Source organism: Zonotrichia albicollis, chromosome 6 (genome assembly GCF_047830755.1).
Source record: "Zonotrichia albicollis isolate bZonAlb1 chromosome 6, bZonAlb1.hap1, whole genome shotgun sequence".
NCBI classification, from domain to species: domain Eukaryota; kingdom Metazoa; phylum Chordata; class Aves; order Passeriformes; family Passerellidae; genus Zonotrichia; species Zonotrichia albicollis.
Window position 1 is genome coordinate 19,902,203 of NC_133824.1, and position 22,858 is coordinate 19,925,060.

Genomic DNA, 22,858 nt, shown 5'->3' on the forward strand with positions numbered 1-22,858 from the left:
TTTGGGAGCATAATGGAAGCCAAAGGAAAAAAGTGAATGGAAGAACAAATAAGAGCAAGGAAAACAGGCAAGACAAAATAAATCTGGGGGCACGGAATTAAATTCCATAAAGAAAGAAGTATTTTTGGCAGAGTCCTGGAAGCATTAAATGTTAAAGTATGTTACTGTAGAAGTGTGAATTACTGGTACAATGAGCTCAACACAAGCCTGGAAGACAAAACTGCTGAATTCTAATTCCAGCTGGCCTAACAACTCACACTGTAGTTGTGGGGAAGGCTCTACCCCCTCTGCGCCTTGGTTCCTTTCTCTGTGAAAATTACCTTTTTTCAAAAGGCACTATGATGTTTACATATGCTATGCTTCAAAAATACTAAGCATTAATAGGTACTAATGCCATTAAGCATGTCTTCTTCTTCAGTTTTTAATGTAAGATTCATGGAACATGTTCCAATTCAAATTCTCAGGCTGAAATATCTCAAGCATTTTGCGCAAATTCACTTAGAAATATCTTATTTCTTTTTCCTAAAACAAATCTTGCCTAACCAATTTAAGAAAGTGAGCATCTTCTAATTGGTTTATTTTGAATATTCTGACACTCTTGCACCTCTTCACATGAATAGTGTTATGGTCAGATTGTGGAATAAAGCCTGAAGAATCCAGTAGAAATATCAGTGTGCTATATTTAGAGGTAAGATAGAAAATGTCAGCTGGTTAAAGACTGCATGGCACAATTGTACATTACTTCCTCGATTTTGGTCCAAAACACCAGAAAAAAGGTAAGTCCATATAATGCCTTAAGAGTATGCAGCAAAGAATAGCCGAGTGAGGCCTTTCCTCATTTAAAAGCAATAAACGTATTTTAATGTCCTGGATGAATTCCCATCTGCTCTCTGTCCTTAGAAAAAAGGCCTCTAAAACTGAAAGGTAGGGGAACCTTTTTCCTATTGCCAACACTGTGCTATTTAAAAGAAAAGAGGAAAAATTTCTCAAAATTATTTTTTCACATTATTATTCCATCTCCTAAAGCCTCACCTTTTTTCATAGTATGTGTTAAATTGATTGAGGTTCCTCTAATAAGGGGACAACAGAGAACAACACGGAGAGGGCTTCTAAAGGAAACTGCTTTTGACTTGCCTTCTATCTTAAATGACTTAAGCTAGGTTTTTTATTAATGATAATACCACAGGAAAGTATAATATTCTATTCAGTTCTGGAAAATACTACAGATAGGACTGCAGTGTATAGAGCCTTGTCAGCTAGACAGTTTACTACAATGGAGGAAAATGGAGCAAGAAGGATTTTTTTTATTTGTATAAAATATATTGTTCTTCCAGGCTGTAGTGAAATAGTTTCTATTTAATTGCAGAGAAATCCTAAGAAGGTTACAGCAGTGAAACATTAAAATTCTAAGGGCAACTAATAACATTAAAACTTTATAGCCCCAGATAGAATAATTTAGACAAAAACAACATGAACATATGTTTTGTGTAATAATAACAAACATTTATAGCTGTCAAGAGAGAAAAACACAGGTTTATGCACACCTTAATGGCGTGCATGGGTGAGCATGAGTATATTTAAAACATAATATATTACAAAATTGACAGCAGGCATGACTCTTCTGGGTACTATGTTAAATCAATGAATAAATTACCAAAAGTGTGTTGTGGCTGTTTGGATGTGTAATTGAGCTTAACGTATGTAGTGTTATTTCAAAAGAAACTGTTCAAGGAGTTTCTAGACCAATCCACTATGCATCTTTACTAAGCTGTTTACAAATAACAATAAATGAAACTGTCTCACAGTAGGAAGGAAGTTTAGTTATATGCATTACATAAATGGGAGAAAAGTTAATTTTAATATGTTTTTCGGGAATTAAAACCAAACTTATTATAATATTGCTAGGATTCACTGAATTGGAAATCAACATTTTTCATGTTTAATTATAGATTTATTTTAATTAGCTGATACTCTACAAACAAAAGCCTTTGTAGCTATACATGTCAGGAATAAGTCTACTGAGATAAATATGGATGCTTCTTACAGTACCTATACTGAAGAGTAAGAATCAATGCCCAAATAAATGAACCTGCAAAAAGATGAACTTAAATTTATTCCGTTTATTTACTTAATACGTTTCCCGTCCAATGTCTAAAAGCATTTAATTATGATAGAAAAGTATGAACTTTTAAATCTTATTGTTCTTGACTAATTAATATCAAAAAAACCACAGATTTGCAAACTAACCCATTAATTGCCATATTTAGAAAAAATTGAGCACATACATCTGGCTCTTGTTTCAGGGCTGCTTCATCTCACTACACACAGAATTTTTAAAAGATAAATTTACCCTGTTTGTTGCATCTATCTTTACATTTTGCAGTTCTAGTAGTACTTGGTTGTTATGCAATGCTCTAACTGCTTGCCTCTCAAATCTAAGACAGGAAGGACAGCCTGTACAAAGTAATACAAGTACTCAATAACCTTGTTGTCTCCAGGAAAATTTGCCAAATCAACAGCAAGGACAGAAAAGACAAGCTGGCCTGACCTCAGTCACCTTCTTGTCGCCTTCCTCCAAACTGAAATGATAATCCTTGAATGTACGCAGTCATAAATGCACCATTCTAAAATTCTGTTGTACATCACAGCTTTAAGTCAAAGTATTTCAGAACACATGGTGCTGAGCCCTTAATCAGATCTGAACTTTTTCTTCTGCAATTTTCTCTTTCCTCAATAGTTTTTCATTTTGTAAGGGATGATGTAGACTGTCAGCATCAACCACACTTGTGATTTTCTTAAGGCTCATAAACTCAAGGATTAAGGCATTCTGTGCTAAATGCCTGTCTCCTTTCTCTGACATGACTGCAAAGAGGCAAAATAGGATGAAGAAATGAAGTGTACATGCCCAGATGAGCTATTCTTTCTCTCTGGTGTGAGGATGGTTCAATAAGCATGCTATGGGGCGATTATAAAAGAATATGGCGTACCACCTGTCTGTGGTCAGAAAACCCATTTTGCATTTAAAGCCATTTTAAGTTAGCTGTAATTAATATTTACAGCTGCCCATGAGATATGGCAAAGTACACTACTACAACACCTTTTTTTGTTGCAGTTACTTCCAGGTGTTTAAGGAACAAGTTTAAATTGCTAAATGTGATGCAGTCCCCATCCTATCTCCCGCATTAGTTGCATTACTTTGGGTAAGTATAATTATCAATAAATTAGCATCTTAAAGCATCTGAGATACTTCAAGAAAGGCTTAATTAAAAATCCAGGCAAAATATTAAAACAAACAAACAAAAAAAAAAACCAGGAAAAAAAAAGGTATTACCCAAAAGTTACTAGATCTGACATACAAATGTACAAATGCTTTTAGCATAAGCATCTTGCAGGCTTTTTAATGTTAGTCTATATTTTTACCAAATGCTCTACTGATTTTCTTTTTTTTACACAATGTAAATACAAATAAAGAAGTCAGGTCACACATATATTCTCAGCACCATATTCTGTTGTCTTCTAATAGATTGGCTTAAAAAACTAGCAAAATTTGTAATATCACTTTGCATTTAAAGCTGAAGTGTAGTCAAGTATACTATGCCACAAGACATTTAAGAATAAGTCAGTTTGAAAATTCAGTATTGTCCAAGTAGATTTTACCTTCAAACATTATTTTTTCTCTTTTGTGACCACCCTAGTGAAGAATAGATGCTTAAAGTACACAGCTAAGACAATAACTGAAAGATACTACAAGTTAAATAATTTCTAGATGTTCTGAAAGACTAAAATAAGAAGTGAATTGGAAAAAAGAAAGGTAAATGCCACCAAACTATGCTGAGTATAGAAGTAATTAAAATAATTCTAAAAGAATAAAAACATGAAGAAGATAAAATTTATCTTTATCTCATAGTATCTTTGTTCACATCAATGTTTCTTTTGTTCTTTATTACACATTTAATCACTCTTGGACATCAACCATAACAGCAAAAATTCAAATACCTAACTGATAATTAAGCACAGTAATATTTATAAGAAGTTAGTTTATTCTGTAGATAGGAGCATTAATTTAATGCACAAATACAATGAAAGTAAAATTTCTTTTTAAAGATCAGAGGATTGCCATGCCAGTCACTCTTTAATGGAATAAAGCAGTGATTTTTGTTTTCACACCAGTAATATAAGTTTAATAAAATGGCAAAGTTAGAATGCTATTAACAGAAGCAACAATCTTTAGAGATGACAATTGACAACAGCATCCCTATTGAGCTGTCCTATTTAAAGTACAAGATTTCTATGAGACTATATCAAAAGAGAAAAATTAGATTTTCAAACATAATTTTTTTCAAAAGCAAAACATGGTGGAACAGTCTGGAACAAAAAGAAAAGAAAAAAGCGTCTCAGTACAAAAGGCAATCTTAGTTTAAGCCACTAAATCCTGCATTACCAGAGGTAATTAGGATGAGAGGCATGAGTTGATACTGCACTGCTATTACCAGAGCTAAAAAAAAAAAAATGCACTGGCGGAGATAGAAGATAACCTTATAAGTCCAACACCTAGATCTTATGCCACATCATGTGATCAAGCCAAAATATTTATCATTGTGATGGCACATAAACAACACATGGGTAGAAGACACGCTCAAGCTTTCCCATTCGATCTGGCCAGCACCGCATTTGGCAGGAGTCAGACACGATCCCTGCCAGACCTGCCGTCCCCTGCACAGCCAGCAGTGAGCTCTGGGACACAGTCTCCCCACACACTCCTGTCCTATATTTCACTTGTGACCCTGCTGAAATCCTCAACTGCTTTGAGGAGCAACAGATGGCATGGAGGGAGAGGGAGCAGGAATAAGATATGAGAAACTGAACTGAAAAGATCTGAATTTCAATTAATCTGCTTTGTTAAGTGATCACGGTCTTTAAATTCAACCACAAACTTGTTTTACTAAAGCATTTTTAGTCAGCTAAGATTCCTTACTTTCACTTACTTATTAATTTATTTTAGTGTGTTCCATCAACTTCGGAACTCAAACTAAAAAATATTTTTTTTAAAAAGCTCTCTTTCTGCTGTGCTTTAAAACCTTGAATGAGCTCATGGGATTCTAAATCCTTATAGAGAAGTAGAAAAGTAATAGCTCTGACAGGCTATCCCAGAAATTTCTGCTTTAGACTGGAAGACATTGACTTTTCAGTAAAATAAATCTGTATTTGTGTCTGCATGTTACTAGAAGTTATTAAATGTGTATTTTTCTAGAATCTGATAAGCACACGAAACAATGGGCAGATATGAATAGGTGAAAGTTTCCACCAATATTCAATTCTGAAAAAAATGTTCTATAAAAAATAAAAGAACAAAAATGCAACAATATAATTGTGTAGAGAGAGCAGAATGGACAGATACAGGCAAAATAGGAAATCAATGTCCTTGAGCGGTTAATACTTCGTTTATGCCACTTAAGGAAAATGTGTTCATATGAACACATACTCAATGCCCTTCTGTTTTTATATTTTCAAACACAGGCCAAACCCAAATGGGATTTTTGCATAAATAAAACTTGTCAGAGTTGGTCCACTTACACAGGGGAAGTAACAACAGCTTAACATACTTTCAGAATTCCAGGTAATAATGTTCAAATTCAAATAGCATTATGATAAAATAAGCCCCTTGGGCGCATGCTGGTTTAAATATCTGTTCTCATCAAGTTCTTAGTCTGCACTTGTTCTCAGAGGAGAGATTTAGATTTAGATTTAAAATATCTTTCAAACTGAACTTGATCTATGTTTTAATAGAAAGTAGCCCTTCTCATTCCTGAAGTAAAAAGTCATAATTTCTTTGCTAACTATATAAGCATAACTGCTTCTACTAACAGAGATAGATGTTAACAAGGCAATAGCTGCTTAAAGTCATCAATATAAAATATTTAGAATCACCAAAGTGTAAAAATTGTAGAAGCATATTGTAAGTAACACAGACACCTCAAAGTACTTGTTCACATCTTCAATTAAAATATGACTTTTGATATTTTTGCAGTAAATTTTATAATATGCTGGTCTAAAAAGCACCTATGCTTCATAACAGGATTGAATATTTTGCTTAATAGTAGATACAATCCAGCTGCAAAAAAATATGATTTTTTAAAGTGTGGCTCTCTCAATTTTAAACCTGGTAGTGAGTTAAATAGCTCACAAATAAGATTACTGTCAGATTCAATGAAAAAAAAATGAGGACGTTCACTACGTTTTAGAAAGTTGGCTTGTTAAAAATTATTAAAATTGTTTGAGATGCTGTGGAAACAATACTGTCATATAGAATTTGCAGGAGATTAATGGATATATGAGAAAACAATCTCTCTGAGCTAAAATGGGACCCAGATTTGCTTGACCAAGACTTTAGGGACATCATTACTTGAAAAACTAGAAAAATACTTAGTTAATTTGTCATATAGAGATGTTTTACCAGGACTCATGCAACCTGAAAGATGAGGTTTAGGATGGACCTATTATTCATTTGTCTTATTGCAGTCCAAAGAATGACTGCTTAGATTCATTCATTTTTCTGTGAAGCGAGGTTCTTAATTAAACACAAAATTATTCCTCCTGCCCACTAAAAAGCACACAATTAGGAAATCAAGAGAAACAGCTTCCAATAAACAAAAGAGAATCAACCATGTGGAACCTGACAAGCCTGTTGGTCTTTGGGGGTTTTTTGGTACACCTTTGATGCTTTTGCTTCAATCATTCTGGAAAAAAAGATGACTATTTGAACAAAAGAAACATTTTCCAAATAGAGCTCTTGTAGATATGTAACACTTAAAATCTATCAACTAAAAATTACTTCCAAAAGCAGTGGTCTAGTGTTACATTTACAAGCCCACCTGCATAATCCTGCACCTTAGCCAGGCATTATCATGCAACAAAACTTAAGTTATTATTGCAATATTTTACCCTCAAAATATTGAGTTAGATTCATCCCAGGTGGCCTCAGTAATACAGACTGTGCCTTCCAGTCAATTGGGAGCAAGGCATTTGGGGAAAACCTGCATCCTCTTTCCCTATGAAGCAGCCAACCACCACCACAATGGGCTCGAAGAGTCAAAAGGGGAGGCTACCTATGACATAATTTGATTTACAGCCTTTCCTGGAAGATCTCAGCTGTGTAAATCCTTATGAACAGCCATGTGAAATGCAACACTCACCCTCTGGAAAAGGAAGAATAGTTCTGACCCCTGCTTCTCTCAGGGTGCGTTGAGTAGAGGAGTAAGCCCTTGTAAAAGAGCCAACTAAGGTTCAGTTTGCTTCTGCCTATGTTTGGCAAAAAGGCCATGGTCTAATGACACAAAAATTCATATTTTATCAGCATGGAAATGTAAAATCCCCCAAAAATTACTAGCTTGGATAAAGCATTTTAACAAAGCAAGAACTTGTTCAGCTACAATATTCCTTTACTCAAGGATAGACATAAAATACAAGGCAGAAGAACTGTGGCAGTTTTATGAATACTATTCTGTATGAAACATCAACTTAAGATCATTTAGAAGCTTAAAGGAAACATTCTGTACATGAGAGATTACCTGATTACTTTGGCTTTGCCTGGATTTTTGAAAGTTTGTGTTTAGTTGAAGAAAATTTTGCTTCAAAATATGATGAGTCACACATTATTGTCAAGGCACTGGTTTTGCCAATAAAAAGCCCTGTACCAGAAAGGTACTAAGCAGTACTAAAACTCTGTTTTCTTTCTATCTGTACTAAAATTATCACACAAAATATTTCAGCTTATTCTGAGCGTGAGACAGTACTAGTCAACAAAGCTTTTCTACTCAGTTGCCACAGTCACATCTTTTATATCCTTCAGTAGATCCCTTTCTTCTTGTTTCTTCAACAAAGACTTGCTATAAATCAGTCCTATTCAATAATACATATTCAGACTCTCCTTTTAGCAATGCTATTTTCTCCTTCTAAACTTATTTTAAACCATCTTCCTCTTTCCTTTTACTCTTCCACTCTAAAACGGTGTGAAGAATTATGGTGTTATCTCTCAAATCCTTTTTGAAGATACTTTTAGTTACAATGATAGCTAGGTCTGTGCACAGTCTAAATAATGTCTGTAACATTAAAATTACATAACTTATACAGCAAGGTATTAAAAACTAGAAAACTAGAAGGAACTTGAAGTATCCAACTGTGCTAAAAGACACAAACTTTACTTCCTCTTGCTTCCTTTTTATGTTCTTTTCATTGTTACATCAACATAGCTGTTTTGATTAGCTTGGAAATTCTTAATGAATGTTTGCAATCCTGTATTTGGATAACAATTAATATCAAAAGAACTCAGTCATCTTTCACATACTCCAGTAAAAGCACTAAAAGACAGGTTTATTCTTCACAAAACCAAAATTATGTCTGTTGATTTATAGAAGGATTTTGTAAATACCACTACCCTTTTCATCTCGTTGGCCAACTCATACATGGTTCGAAACCCCACCAAAGAAGCTGACAGATCAAGACTACTGTAATGTCATATAATTAAATACCTAAAGCCAAGCAAAACTGTAACTGCAATTAATTTTTCCTATTACAGCAGAATTAACAGCATCATTTGTACTTATGACTGAGATGACAGTATCTTTATTCTAGACTTTCAAAGTTTCCAAAGATTCAGAATTGAAATGTCACATGAATGCTTTTAAACTGTTCCGCTGTTAGGCACAATAGTATTTATATACAGACAGCATTTTAAATATTCAACAATATGAGACTATGCCTCAATGGCAACACATCAGAGGCTTTTGCTCTAATTAAAGGAAAGCACTTCCCTTACCATCTTTCAAGTAGTGAACAGTGAACTGTGGGCTTGCTGCAATACTCTTCAGCACAGAAATATGTTGCAGGATATTATAAAGCATTGTTTTCACCAGTGAAAGGTAACAACTATTTAACTGTGCCCGAGACTATCCAGTTGTTCTGAACAGAAGAGACTAACACATTCAGCTGAAACTGCAAAGAATTAAGGTGGCAGATGGTAATTACTGATACTGGAAGTAAGCCTGGGTAAAGGTGGTTAGAACTTCAGTTTAATGTCTCATCTATGAGGTGTTGCACTCATGAAATAAAACTCTCTTCTATTTAGATGGGAATGTGGCTCATTATGGACACATTAGAGGAAAAAATTACTTCTTCTAAAGCACAAATACCAACTTTTCTTGTACATTTCTTTTCCAAAAGAAAAGACTTGATTAAGTCATGAGACAATAGACCAGAATGGCATGTGTATCACCAGATGAAAAGCCCTTTCCATATGTCTGTACATCAGAGATGAAAGTCTTATTTCCATTTCATTATTTTTTCAAATTCATAGTGAATAAGTAATGGCTATTTATTTGACATTTTATTCTACAGTATTATGAACATGAGACACAGGATTTAATCCACAAGCCTGATCCTGAGGTCTTCCACATAGAAAAATAGAGAGAGACTGTATGTTAAATAAACAAATTCAGTTTGAGATGTAAAGTTTTAAAATTCTGCTCCAATCTAACTCCAGCACGCTAAGTAAAATGATCTTCCCAGCATTTGTTATTCCTGCCTTCCACTAGAAGCAAGTGAAGGAGAAGAGAATGAAGGCCAGTTACATGTGCCATGTGACAACTTCAAAGCACTACCCATTACAATAATATATGCAATACTCCAATTGCATATATTGGTCACCAGTTTTGAAAGTGGTTATGTAAGTCAAAATATTAGATTTTGAAATCATAGTCTCTGTTATCTGTTGATAATATTTAAATATGTGTCAGTAATAAACTTTCCCTATTTTAAAACAATGACAGACATCAGAAAAAAATACTGGTATGTTGCTTTTAATATTATAGCCCATGCACCACACTCATGAAATACAGAACTGATAAAAGACACTGAGGAAAAGAAAATTATCTACCCACAAGTATGATATTTCTCTGCATTAATCACAAAGATGCCAAACCACTTCATTTATATATTCCTTTTACATAAAAGTATTAATCTAAATGTGGCAGTCATAGCAGCCTGATTAGATGGCCAGGACAAGTTACAAGTCTGAAGTAAAAAAGAAAAGACTGCTACCCTTCTCTAAACTTTGCTCTGCCTTGCTGCCCATTTCACAAATTCATCTTTGTATGAAAAGACTGAGCAGGATATAATTGTTCTGAGCTGTGGTGTTTAGTCCACCCACTAGGTCTGAGACCAGTGTCACTATAAAGCTGTTTGTGAAGCGGCATTCCCAAAATCCCAAGCAGTGATCGATACTAAACAGCTTCACCAAGTTTTCAATTTTTAAATGAAAATCGCTTTTCTGTGTACTGAAGACTGTTCGTTTAGAATGATTGTAAAAGCTGTAAAATTATATGCAACTAAGTGGGAAATTATCCCGGAAGTGTGTGATGCTTAATTACATATCAAGAGGAAATTACACAGGTTTTCTTTTTCCCTTTATACAAAGGTTTGTTAAACCACTTCAAATTCTGTTCCTGAGCCACCCACTGTTTCTGTGACTTTCAGTTTATTTTGTTAAATGTGGTTTTTTACCTCTTTGTCCAAAGAGGATACTCTTCAAATCCTGACTGCTTCTATCATTAACCCACTGGCAAGTCCCTTTAACAGTTAAGACTTCCTTCCCAAGACTGTTTTTTACCTAGAACAACTGACTCAGATTTCCATGTTCTGTGTATTAAGTGTCTTAACCAGTTACATGCTTAGTTTTCTGAAGCTGGAATGGGAAACAAGAAGTGTTTTTCAGTAATAATAACAATATATATATACATATATATATATATATATATATATATATATATATATATATATATATATATATATATATATATATATATATATATATATATATATATATATATATTTGCAGAGCATACCAGTATTCTTTTGACCTACCAGCCTGTAAGTTCTGATGTTACATTCTGAACTGTTACAAAACAGCCCACAAAACTTAATTCAAACATTTACTTGCAGAACAAAGATATCCAGATCTCAAAATCATAGTAATGAACTAACTGTAGAAATGCATGCTGGGAACAGTACTTGCAATTGACACTAACAATATTATTCCATACAATGTTCAGTGAAGAAGAATGTGTACAATGAGCAAATGCTATTAAGACTTGTATGCTTTTAAAGGACATCAGTTACAAGACAAATTTGCAGGTTCTTCAGAAAGCAATGAACTTTTCCAACAAACTATGAATTAAATAGATCAGGGTAATATTTGGGTATTTACACTCACAGCCACTAGATATGAAAGTAAATCGTGCTGTTTTTCAATACTCTGTACTGTTTATTTAAAGCAATACTGTTCCAGTAGTCTTTTTGTAATGGAAAAGTGACCCGATTTAAGAGATCACTTAGAAAACAAGTGGTCTCAGACATCTTCAGAAAGTGAAAAAATGAAAAATACACACACATATTAAACCATTCCTCTTATATTCCAGACATTTTAGAATATTATTGTGATTTCCATCAAAAGAAAACATACACTGCAGCTAAGTCTCTCAAGATTCAGAATGTGCATTTTACATCTCATGTACTACTCATATTGTTAGATCAGCACTTGTTGAACTGCGTCATTTTTAAAGGCACTTGTCAATTGAGCAAGAAGGCAAAACATTATATCCTTCAATGTAAACTGAATACAGTCAGCAATTCTTCATTTATAAAAATGACTGGAAAATATTTTTAGTAAATACTTAGAGAACTCACTGTTTTCCTAAGATTTTACAGAGGACACAATATATTAGAAGAGATTACATATCAGAAATGTTTAAAATCAATTCTAAATCTTCTATAGCAATCACTCTAAGCCACTATGAAACTTGCATACAAAAAAAAGGAGAAAAATTTCCTAAGCAAAATCTGAATTCTTTACTACAAATGTTGACAATATATGTCTAGAGTTCAGAACGTCCCTTTCCCCCTCCCACTCTTCACTTTTCTCATTAAAGATGCCACAGCACTATGAAAACATGTTTTAAAAATTCCTAAGGGAAAAGTTTCCAAGGGTCTTTGAAATTCCTCCTTTTCCTATTTCTTTACAGATTTCTAACACCAACACTCTTCCTGTAGTTTCTCAAAAAAGGCAAAAATAAAAATACCCTCTAGGTATAATCTTTCGATTTTCTATTACACTTCTTGGGCTCTTTTTGGTTTTTGAAACAATACAAACTGAAATGTGCAGTTATAATATTAGCTGTATTTTAGTTTTAGTTAATCTTTTAGTGTGATGAAGTAGATGGTATTCAACCGCTCTACTGCACATACTTACAAGAATCACTGAAATAACCTGCAAATACATTAAGTTTGATCTCTTTTTTTGGTCCACTTTTTTAAAAATTTATTTGTTGGCACAAACAAAAACAAATAAACAAAACCCCCAAACCAAACCAAACCAAACAAACAAAAAAAGCATTTCTTCAGTTTCCTATCTCTATTGTAAAACGCACAGAGCAAGGAGCTATCCCCTATCTATACGGGAAATTTACTGCAATATAAACCCTGCCTCCATTTCTCCCTTTACAAGCAAATATTTTAATATAATCATTCCAAGTTAGGGATTCCACAATTTTCATCGCAAAATCCAGGATTTTTGAATTACTTGTTACATGATAATTTTGATTAAGCTGTTAAACGTTTGGCCACATTGACTTATATGAGTAAAAACGTTCAGAGATATGGGATCATATTACTGCCAGGTAAAAAACAGCTTTGGGCTAGTCTGTTTAGTTTAACAGACCCCATTAGGAAATCAAGCGTTGCTCCACCACCTACTTTGTAAAGGAAAAGCTGTATGGCCTAGGAGCACCTTCCATCATACAAGTGATGATGGATATCAGTTCAAATTCTGTCTCCTGCATATATGTGTTTTCCTGTATTTTTGTTTCATTCTTCTCCTTGATTCTTCCTCCATCTCTAAGACCATTCTTGCTATGTAGAATTATAGTAAGAAATCACCAGAACTTTTCATATGATCATAGCTAAGAGTCACTCAACAAACCACTCTCTTGGAAGCACTGAATACCAATGCTAATTGTCTAGCATCAGAAACAGAAAATCCACTCAGCACAACCATCTCTCTTGTTTCCAGAAAGTGAAGCCATGAATTTTTCTAAACATTTCAGCCAGATATGTGCCAAGATACTGAGTTACTGGATTGTTCTCCTGCTCGTTCTTGGCTTAAGAAACAGCATACAACTGATGGTGATGAAAGATCATGGACCCTAAACCAGAAGTTTCTATTGTGTGCAGTATCCCTACACAGCTTACATCAATTTGAATAAATATGGCCTGTATTTAAAATGCTCATACAAATACTAGGTTTGGCAACTGGTAACTATTATAGCCCTCTTTAATAATTAATATCCACAAAATTATGACAGGTGACAATAACTTACTCTTAAAGTACTTGTATTCAACACAAGCACTATTATGGACGACTTAAACTTGGAGCAAAAAGATTTGTGGAAAGGCATATGACCTTCTTCCTACTACAATGGCCATCCCCTAATTAAGCAATGCATCTGATAGTCATTAACAGGAATGAGATAATGAATCACTTTCTCTCTTCTTTGTTAATTTGCTGTAACCAAGCGGCTAATGGATGTCAGAGCTGAGTGATTGCACTGATTATAGTGATTTATAGTTGCAACAAAACAATTTAAAAGCATTCTGATTATTCATGTTAAAGATGCTTTATGTTTTGTTTACTAAATGTTTTATGTTCCCCCTCATGCCCCTCTACACACAATAAGACAGGTCTTGCTGGAAAACTTGAAAGTTCTAAGGTTTTTTTTTATTGTTTCAGAGTAAGGCATTTCATTTTGTTTAGAAAAAAAAAAGTTTACCCAGTAGAAATGAAAAGCCTTAGGGTGGAAAGAAAACTTCAGTGGTGCCTAGTTCAAAAGAAGACGGAAATAAGAGGAAATAAGGCAAACTTCAAGCCACTTACCTTAGGGCTCCCAGTCCCTTCCTCATTCTCTGCAGACACATCAGTAGCCAGTATCTCTGCTTTGATGATATCCAGAGCCCTAAGAATCCAGCTGTGTTGCCGTTTGATTTGCCTCTGTAGTTCCTTCCATTGACTTGCAATCATCTGCAGCATGTCCTTCAGTCCTTCTCCAAAATGAAGGGGGAAAAATAAAAGCTGTAAACTCAACAGCATCTTTAAATATTACCCTTTATTCAAATAATTAGCAGGATATTTAAAATAATAAATGCAACAAGAGTTTTAATGTGTTTTCTCATCAACAAATCCAAGCTTTACTATTATTCATCCTGCAAAACAATGCTATAGAGACAAACACTTCTTTTAGCCATCACGTTAAATTTTGATTGAGTTTCAGCTGACAATTTCAAGAGAAAAAATCCATATAAACTGTCATTTCTCTGCAGTAGGGAACACTGCAGAGAAATCTCTCCCTATAATATCCAGTCTTTGTCTTGAAATATTTTGTAATCCTCCAAAGACATTTTCCTTACCTCCATCTCCTTTAAATACTTCCTGTAATTTACACTTACTGTTTCCTACATCTGTGATGACATGCACTACCCTCCTTAGCTATGGCTTCTCTATCTTTTTGGAACTATACACGGAAGTCAATAATTTTCTACAGCTTCCACGTTGCACAGATATGTCTGATGCTGTGAAACAATAGAGGCACACATATAACACGATGAGAAAACAGCACAGCAAAGAATAACTTCAACCTGGATGAAAAGCATGTTAAGTAGGCCAAAATGAAGATGGCATTCCATAGCAGTACATGCTGATTAAAACCCTATTAGCAGACAAGTCACGCAAACATCTAAAAATATAGGAGGTGGTAGGGATAAAGGGAAATCAGAATATCTCTCTTCCTCCTCTCAATTTAAGGCCTCAGAAGAAAAAGACAAGCCTAACCAAAGGAAAAAGGTATTTTTAATTTTAATCTAGTCCTCATAAATATATTTAAATCAATGTAAGAATTAGTTTAAGTGGTAAAATAAAGCTTTACCAATGCAATTACTCATGCAGAGTATGTAAATACATATATATATTTGAAATCTTAGTTCATTATCTTAATGTTATTTCCATAGCACCTACATCAAAGAATATGTCAGTGTGAAGTTTTCAGTGATGTGATTTCAATTGAAACTCAGTCGAACAGCAAGACCAAAATAAAATGAACAGACTATTTGCAGGCAGTATTTCATTTTATAAGTATCACTGCATTGTATGCAGTATATGAAACATTTATAAATCTTGAAGGTCAATCTGATAATGTAAATATTAATAATACATAAGGAAGTGAATATATGCAGTAATTTACAGCAATGCTTCTTCATTCTTTAATAGTCTGGAGACATAAAGACTTGCAATATTTCAGAAGGATTTACCTGATTTGTGAGATACAATAAGCTCAAGAAGTTGGCGTCCTTCCTCTACCACTGCTTCTTTCAAAGCACAGTGGCTATCTACATTCAACTTAAAACTCTGCAGAAATAAAAGAAAAAAAAAAAAAAGAGAGAGGGGAAAAAAACCTCAGCATCAGACATTGGAGAGGCAGTTATCATAAAACACACATACAAAATTACTTGCTGGTTTTTATCAAGAACCACATCCCAATTCACCCAATAGCCAAACTAATTTGTGATACTAAAAGCTATTGATATTTTGGATCTGGGCTCAAAATGTTTCCATTAGATCAGCAAAGTGCATCTGTGTTGAAACAGCTGACAAATCTAGACATTCATTAGGTTTTATGAAAAGTCACAACCCGTAGGCTATATCTGAAGTAACAGTGTTCTATAAAATACACAAAATTTATGCCACTACATATGAGCTCTGTTTTTTTCGGAGTTCTTTGAAATGTTGGTGATAGCACTATTTATGAAACCATAAAAAAATTACAACATTGAATATATTGGCCTTATGTGCACTTATACAAATCTATTAATATTGTGTTTCTGACTTAACGCTCATATCCATTTTCAAAGAAAAAAATCAGTCTGCTTTAGATCTCTGCATTCTTACTTTGTAAAGCAACTATTTTTAAACCTTTTTTTTTCTTAACATTTTTAGTAGTCTAGAAAGGATCTCTGTTTTAACAGTCAATTAAATATTTATTTTTAACTATTATTTTATTTTTACAAATTGTATTAAGCTCTAGTAATAAAGGAACCAGAAACATGATCTACTATATGTTATGCTATTTAATACACCAATGATAACTCCGATAAATTTTTTAACCATTTTCCAGACCTTCTCACTATACTTGCCTGTAAAAAAGTGAAGAAAAATACAATACAATGCCATATTTAATCATAAATTGTGTGCAGACCTAAAACGCATACAGGCAACATATTTTCTCTTTGAAATGTCTATGGAATAAATGGAAACAATATTTGACCACTTGGAAAAAAAGAGCTTTTCCTTCTCTTGGGAATAACTTAACTGGCAGAGATGAAAGGAGATTTTGCAAGTGCACATTCATAGCTTCTGGTTTTTATAAAACTTTATACTTCAATTGGTAGTGACCATGCTAGAAATGGAGTGCTAGGTAGCACAGAATACTCAAGAGCCCTCAATTCTTAAGGAAGCAACCATTTTCTTTTTTCCTAGCCCTTCTAGTCAGGTTGACTGGCATAGCAAAAAAAAAAAAAAAAAAAAAAAAAAAAATTGCCAGAACACAGAACAGTAATAAAATAAGGTACTTCTACTGTAATTTTTCATGCTTGAAAAAGGCATGTTGTTCAGAGTCTTAACAGTTTTTCAGGCAGCATTGTACCTGACAGTGACAGAATGTTTTTGAGAATTTTTCATTTGAATAAAGAGCAATAAACAGAAATTTTGGTACCTTTAGCATTTTTACTAGCCTCTTTGTAGGGAAATCTGAATACACTGTTTTGTACCAGCTTCTGAACAACTGGGCCAGTCAAGAGAAGAGAAGCTAAAAAGGAAAAAAGATGCCTAGTTTATGTCTGTCCCTTTCTTAAATCTAGAATTTTATGAACCCAAATCTACAAGTTCTTTTTCTTTCATAAGAGCATGTCTGAACAAGCACTGACAATATTTAATTTACTGTTTACTTAAAACAGGCTTGTACTGAATAGTTTGTAATCATGCACTTCACAGGAAATGCACTATGCGTGTGCCTCACACAGCAAAGAGAACCTAGAGGACCTGAGAGTAGGTTGTGTAATTTCATATAATTGAAGTTGAGTATAGATGCAGCTGGATGTGGCAGTGTCTCAAGATGATGTGGATGTGTTTGATAGGAAAATTGGAAAAGATGAGGTATTCTCTTTCATTAGGAAAAAAAAAAGAGACTTGCTGTCCTAGAAAAGATTCATTTAACATAACGCACCAGATACCACAATACAGCTTGATTTTCAGGTGCACCTATTAACCAGTAATAACGTTACACTGAAGAAGCAAAATAAGATGAATAAAGATGGGGCCAAACTTTTGGTTTCTGACTAGCAATATTCTCCTTGTGCAAAATTCTCATTTTATGGATAAATTAGGAGTGGCACAAATGTCATGAACATGCATGAAATTTAGCAGAAATAAACTTTTCCCAGCAGTGAGGCAGCATGTCACGGTTTAACCCTAGCCAGAAACTATGCATGACACACAGTCTCTCACTTACTCCCCACTCAGTGGCATGAGGAAAAGAATCAGAAGGGTAAAAGCAAGAAAATTTGTGGGTTAAGATAAAGACAATTTTATAGGAAAAGCAAAAGCTGTGCACACAGAAAGCAAAATGAGAAATTTATTCTCACTTCCCATGGTTCAGCCATCTCCAGGAAAGCAGGGCTTCATCACACACAATGGTGACTTGGGAAGGCAAATGCTGTGATTCCAAACATCCCCCCCTTCCTCCTTCTTCTCCCAAATTTAGGTACTGAGCATAATGTCATATGGTATGGAATACTTCTTTGGTCACTCAGGGTCAGCTGTCACAGCTGTGTCTGTATCCAACTCCTTGTGCACCCCCAGCCTCCTTGCTGGTGTTGTGGTACAAGGAGCAGAAAAAGCCTTGGCTTTGTGCAAGCACTTCTCAGCAGTAACTGAAACATCCCTGTATCATCAACACAAACCTATAACATGGCCTCATACTACCTACTATGAAGAAAATTAACTCTATCCCATCCAAGACCAGCACACATTAAAAGGAGAGAACCATTCATATAAGTATAAATAAACAGTAGTGAATGTTGTTGATGTACTGCAGTATGACTTTTGAATGTAGATTTATATATGTATATATAATTTCTAGTCATTTCCTAAGGAAAAAAAACTGGACAAGGAACAGTGGAAGGAATAGCCCTCAATCAAGGCTCAAGGTTTCTCATACCTGAGGGGGTGAAAATGTGACACATGAAAAAGACAGGAGTTGAAGATGTAACAAGTATTACATGTATATACAATGGAGAAATGCAAATTTACACAGCTAAAGATAAAATCAGAACAAATATTTGGAATGAAGGAAGACCTTCAAACACAGAAGTCTCCTCCCATCCTGGATATTTCCTGTTCCCTACTGTTTACTTATGGCATTTGGAAAATTGTAACTCTAACAGCGTGTGACCCAGGTACTCTGCTCCCCTCCTCCTCTGATCTTTCCTGATAATGAATGGAGCCTTTGCATGTGAAGAGAGGAAAGAAGAGGAGGGAAGTCAATTAATCAAAGCCATTTTTCCAGGCACATTTGCTGCTATAGAGCAGTCTAAATATCACACATGAGCACGTATACATTATGGAAAATGCATGTGCATTGGCCTGACAGCAGCTTTTTAAACAACACATTAATGTCATCCCTAGAACTACAGTGTATAAAATGTAGTTTACAAGCTGCAACAAGCAAAATTTCCTTACAAAGTTCTCTTCACTTTTTGTGATCACCATGTACTTATAAATAATGATCAACTGCTCTTATTTAGCAAGAAAGGAACAGTGAGGTAGGAATCACACAGTTTTAGAAAAGCTGCATGACTATAATAAATGAAATTAAAACACCAATGGGGTAAATACAAGGCACCAAGAGTGCTATCTTCTGCTGTTGGCATGGGGCAAAGGAGCCCAGCCTTCACAAAATGAAGGCATCCCCTGACTTTCAGGAAACTTATTGATCCAGAAGATTACAATAGTGCAGAACATCCATGGGTTAAAAAAGCAGCACCTCCTGATCTATGCTGGACTCTGAAAATACTAAAAATAAAAGAGCACTATATAATAATCTATCCCTCGTATCTTACTTTTCTGTACAAATGGGGGGAAAAATGTGGGGAAAAAAAAACTGTGGGGAAAAAATATTTTAAGTTCTTCATAGGATTTATTTGATGATTGTAGCTACTTAAATTTAGGATGCTTGTATTGTGTAGGTATCCTACACTGTGTACACATACTGAGCTCTGATATGCAACATTTCCCCTCTGTTCTAAGAAAATCTTTATAATTTGGCAAAACACCTGGGTCTTTACCTAGTCATATCTGCAGTAAGGACAGATAACTAGAATTTATTTGTTTGTTTGTTTCCAGAGGCACAGAGAGTTATTATAAGCATGATTTTTTTCAAGCCATAATGTATCAGTTGATTGTTTCTAATGCACTGTCTCTGAAACACAAATCAGCAACTAGGTACCATGTGAACCTACAATGCATATATAAATACAGTTAGTTTGGATGACATAGCAGTTTACACCTATTGTCAGATTAATACAATGTATTAAAAGAAATACCTTAATTTTTTCAGTTCAGTATACTATCAGAATGTGTGGTGCACTGGGGTACCCCAAAAGAGAATTTTCTTTAGGTTAATTTTTTATATTTTTAAATACCTTTATGAATAATATTGCTGTTTCTAGAATGTTTATTTCTTAGAGCAATAGTACAGACAATTAAAAATTATCTAACTGACCTGGATTCTATGGTTTCAGAATTTGAAAAAGGAAGATTAATTTAAAATTTCCTATTACTGTTTTTGAGACATCTACACTACTGAAATATGGACTTCTATATTTAGGTATAGTCACACATATAATTTGGCTAAGAATGTAGCACTTTTAATATAACACTCACTGTGACAGATATAATTCAATTGTGAAATTTAGAGCAATGGGAACAGTTGCTGGTAGAAAAGATACGGGATGCCCACTTCATTTATCTTAAAGGAAATATGACTTGAAACAATTGCTGAAAAATTATTTTTATATGCTTAATATACAGCTACTTTTACAAGTACCTGTGCAACTACTAGCACAGTTACCTTCCAATAATTTTCTATTACAAAATACCAAGATATGAAGTTTTGAACTCAAGTTTTGGTCATGGAATGGAAGCTGTCTATTTTCTTCTTCTTCTTTTTTTTTCCTTCAGTATTTTTGATGATACAGAAATTTTCTGTTTGGACAGTGCCTATTATTTAAGAATTTGTGTTAATAATTTAGGTTAATAATTTGAGTTAATAACCTAATAAGCCATGTAATAACCTAGTGGTATTTTCAGATTTCTGACTACTAACTTTCAATAACATTCAGTAAATCAAAAAGATAACTACTGCGTAAGTTGTCCTTATATTAACATAGAAATGGTTTAGCTTCTAGTAAAGTCTCATTTTTTAAATTAAACTTACTTCGTATTAAATAAGCACCACTAGGATATGTTTTCCTGGGAACTAAATATTACATGTGAAATGGTTTCAGTCAATGTCTCCTTTGTTCATGCTTTCCATAAAACCTAGGTGTCTACAAAGTATTTTTAATTTTCTTATTTTCTTTTAAGTTGCATTTTCATCTGACTGACACTCCACCTGTTAAAAGGAGCACAAGCACTATGGAAATGCTTTATGCAGGTCCATAGGCAAGGTTGAGTCTTACAATAGCAGGGATTCGACCTTTGCTTTTTAAGGAGAGCATGATGAACCCTCCTCTGAAGCATCAGCACCCACTATGTGTTTTTTCTTCTCTTTCTGGAGCTAAGAACATGCCTTCCCTACAGCAATGATGACCAAGGGGCCAATTATCACCAAATGCTAAACAAACCTCTAATGCCTAACAGAACATGACCATCATTTGCCTTAGATGAACCATGGATTTTCTTCTGTAACCAGTGGAAACTGTTAGCTGTTTTTAAGAGTGAATAGTTAGTGGAAAGCAGATTTGGTCTTTTAGCCTCTGCTACAATGAGAAGACTTTAAAAGATCTTTTTTTTTTAGTTTCTCTGGGGGCAATTCTTTCCACTGGCCGCTGTAAGCAGATAAAAATGGGCAAAATAACTATTTTACTTTTTACGTTGGTTCACAATACCAGATCATAATATAAAATGCCTTTAAAATTGACATAAAACTGGGAACCTCACTACTGAAATTCCATAACCATCATGTGATATGGGCATTGTGCTACTGTAGATGTGGATCAGAGATGGTTTGACTGCTCAGATAATTTCTCTCTGTAAGTTTATCATTCATCTAAACAAAATATTAACTGAAAATTCTGGGATCAAAATGCTTAGTAAAGAGCTAACTATAGCAACCCTGGGAATGATTTTACCTTCTGATGATTCATATGCATTCTCCATCTTTCACTTGATCTGAATGTACTTTTTGTCTGTGAAGAATCAACCACATTTACAAGGAGAAAAACTATTGGGTGTTTAGTGAACAAGCAAAATTTCTTTAAAAGTGGAAATGGTGGAACAAATAAGAAATAAACAAGATTAAGTGTTGATTAAAAGAAAGGTCCTTCTTGCTTTTGTCTGTTTTACATTTCATGAATCTGAACACCAAGTAGAAAAAAAGACTTAGTAGAGTATCAGAAGGTATAGTAGATGGGACTAATGGAGTTAAATTAAGAAGGAGAAAATTTAAGACAAATATTAAATTTCCCATGAAAGTCAGATGTATTACATTGTATAATAACCTCCTAAGGGAAAAAGTGAAAGCCCAAATCCCTTGAGACCATTAAACCTAGACTGGATAAAAATGTGGGAGTAAGGACTGCAAATGCACTGACAGAGCAGTAACCTAGCGCACGGCCACAGAATTTGTGTTGGGTGGGAAAAACTAGATACAAAGAGGCAGGCTCTACTCCAGCAGTCCCATAGTAATTCTACTTCTGTAAAATCACCTCACCCCTTTCTTCTCTGTCACATCTTCTGCCATAGTGGTATTAAACAATGTATGGGGTTTTCCCCTTAGTTGCATCTTGAACATGAATAACTCAATCTTCCTCACATTAAATGCTTCAGGTCTCTCAGTTTCTGTTTCTCACTCCTCATTGTGTTTGCCACCTTTTAGGTAATTTAGCCAAGTTTTGAATGCATAATTTTAGATATTGAGAAAAATTACAGTTAGCCCTATTCTCCAGGATGCCTATTTTGCAGATTTAGAAGACATAGAGGCCATTTTTGTGGATATTTTTTGTGTCAAATTCACTTAAATTCTTCTGCTGCCAGCTCTAATTTATTTTTTCTGTTTCACTATGTAACTTTCTCTTTGATTGTGTTGTCCAAACATATTTCATTGTTAAAAAAAAGTTCACATGAGGCTTCCCAAATTGAATCTCCATTTGTCTATTATCAAGAGACAATGAGGGAAGAACACAGGCAGGAATTGGCATGGGTAAAATTGCTATACAGTGAAACAATTACTAAGTTGCCATAATCATGGTGAATTGCACATGCAGCCACTGTATACAATTGCCCTTAATCATTTCTTGCCTTCTTGAAATACTCAGAAAACAAGATGCAGAAACCACAGTTTTCTGACTTGTTCTGTCTTATCTTACACATTTCTAGGTACATCTCTTCCACCCAGAGACATCATGCCCAAAACACTACCTAATC

The 22,858-nt window shown here is 34.3% G+C and overlaps 1 protein-coding gene across 5 annotated transcripts in view; it reads right to left on the reverse strand.

Annotated features, from left to right (window-relative positions):
* Positions 1-22,858, reverse strand: part of AKAP6 (A-kinase anchoring protein 6) — a 258,549-nt gene that overhangs the window by 122,209 nt on the left and 113,482 nt on the right. For 4 of the 5 annotated variants that reach the window (XM_005479848.4, XM_005479847.4, XM_074542702.1 and 1 more), the window contains exons 6-7: positions 15,409-15,505; positions 13,982-14,148 (exon numbers count right to left, since the gene is read on the reverse strand). In XM_005479848.4, coding sequence (XP_005479905.2) covers positions 13,982-14,148; positions 15,409-15,505 — 264 coding nt within the window. The remainder of the gene's footprint in view (positions 1-13,981; positions 14,149-15,408; positions 15,506-22,858) is intronic. The other variant, XM_074542704.1, reaches the window with a different exon arrangement.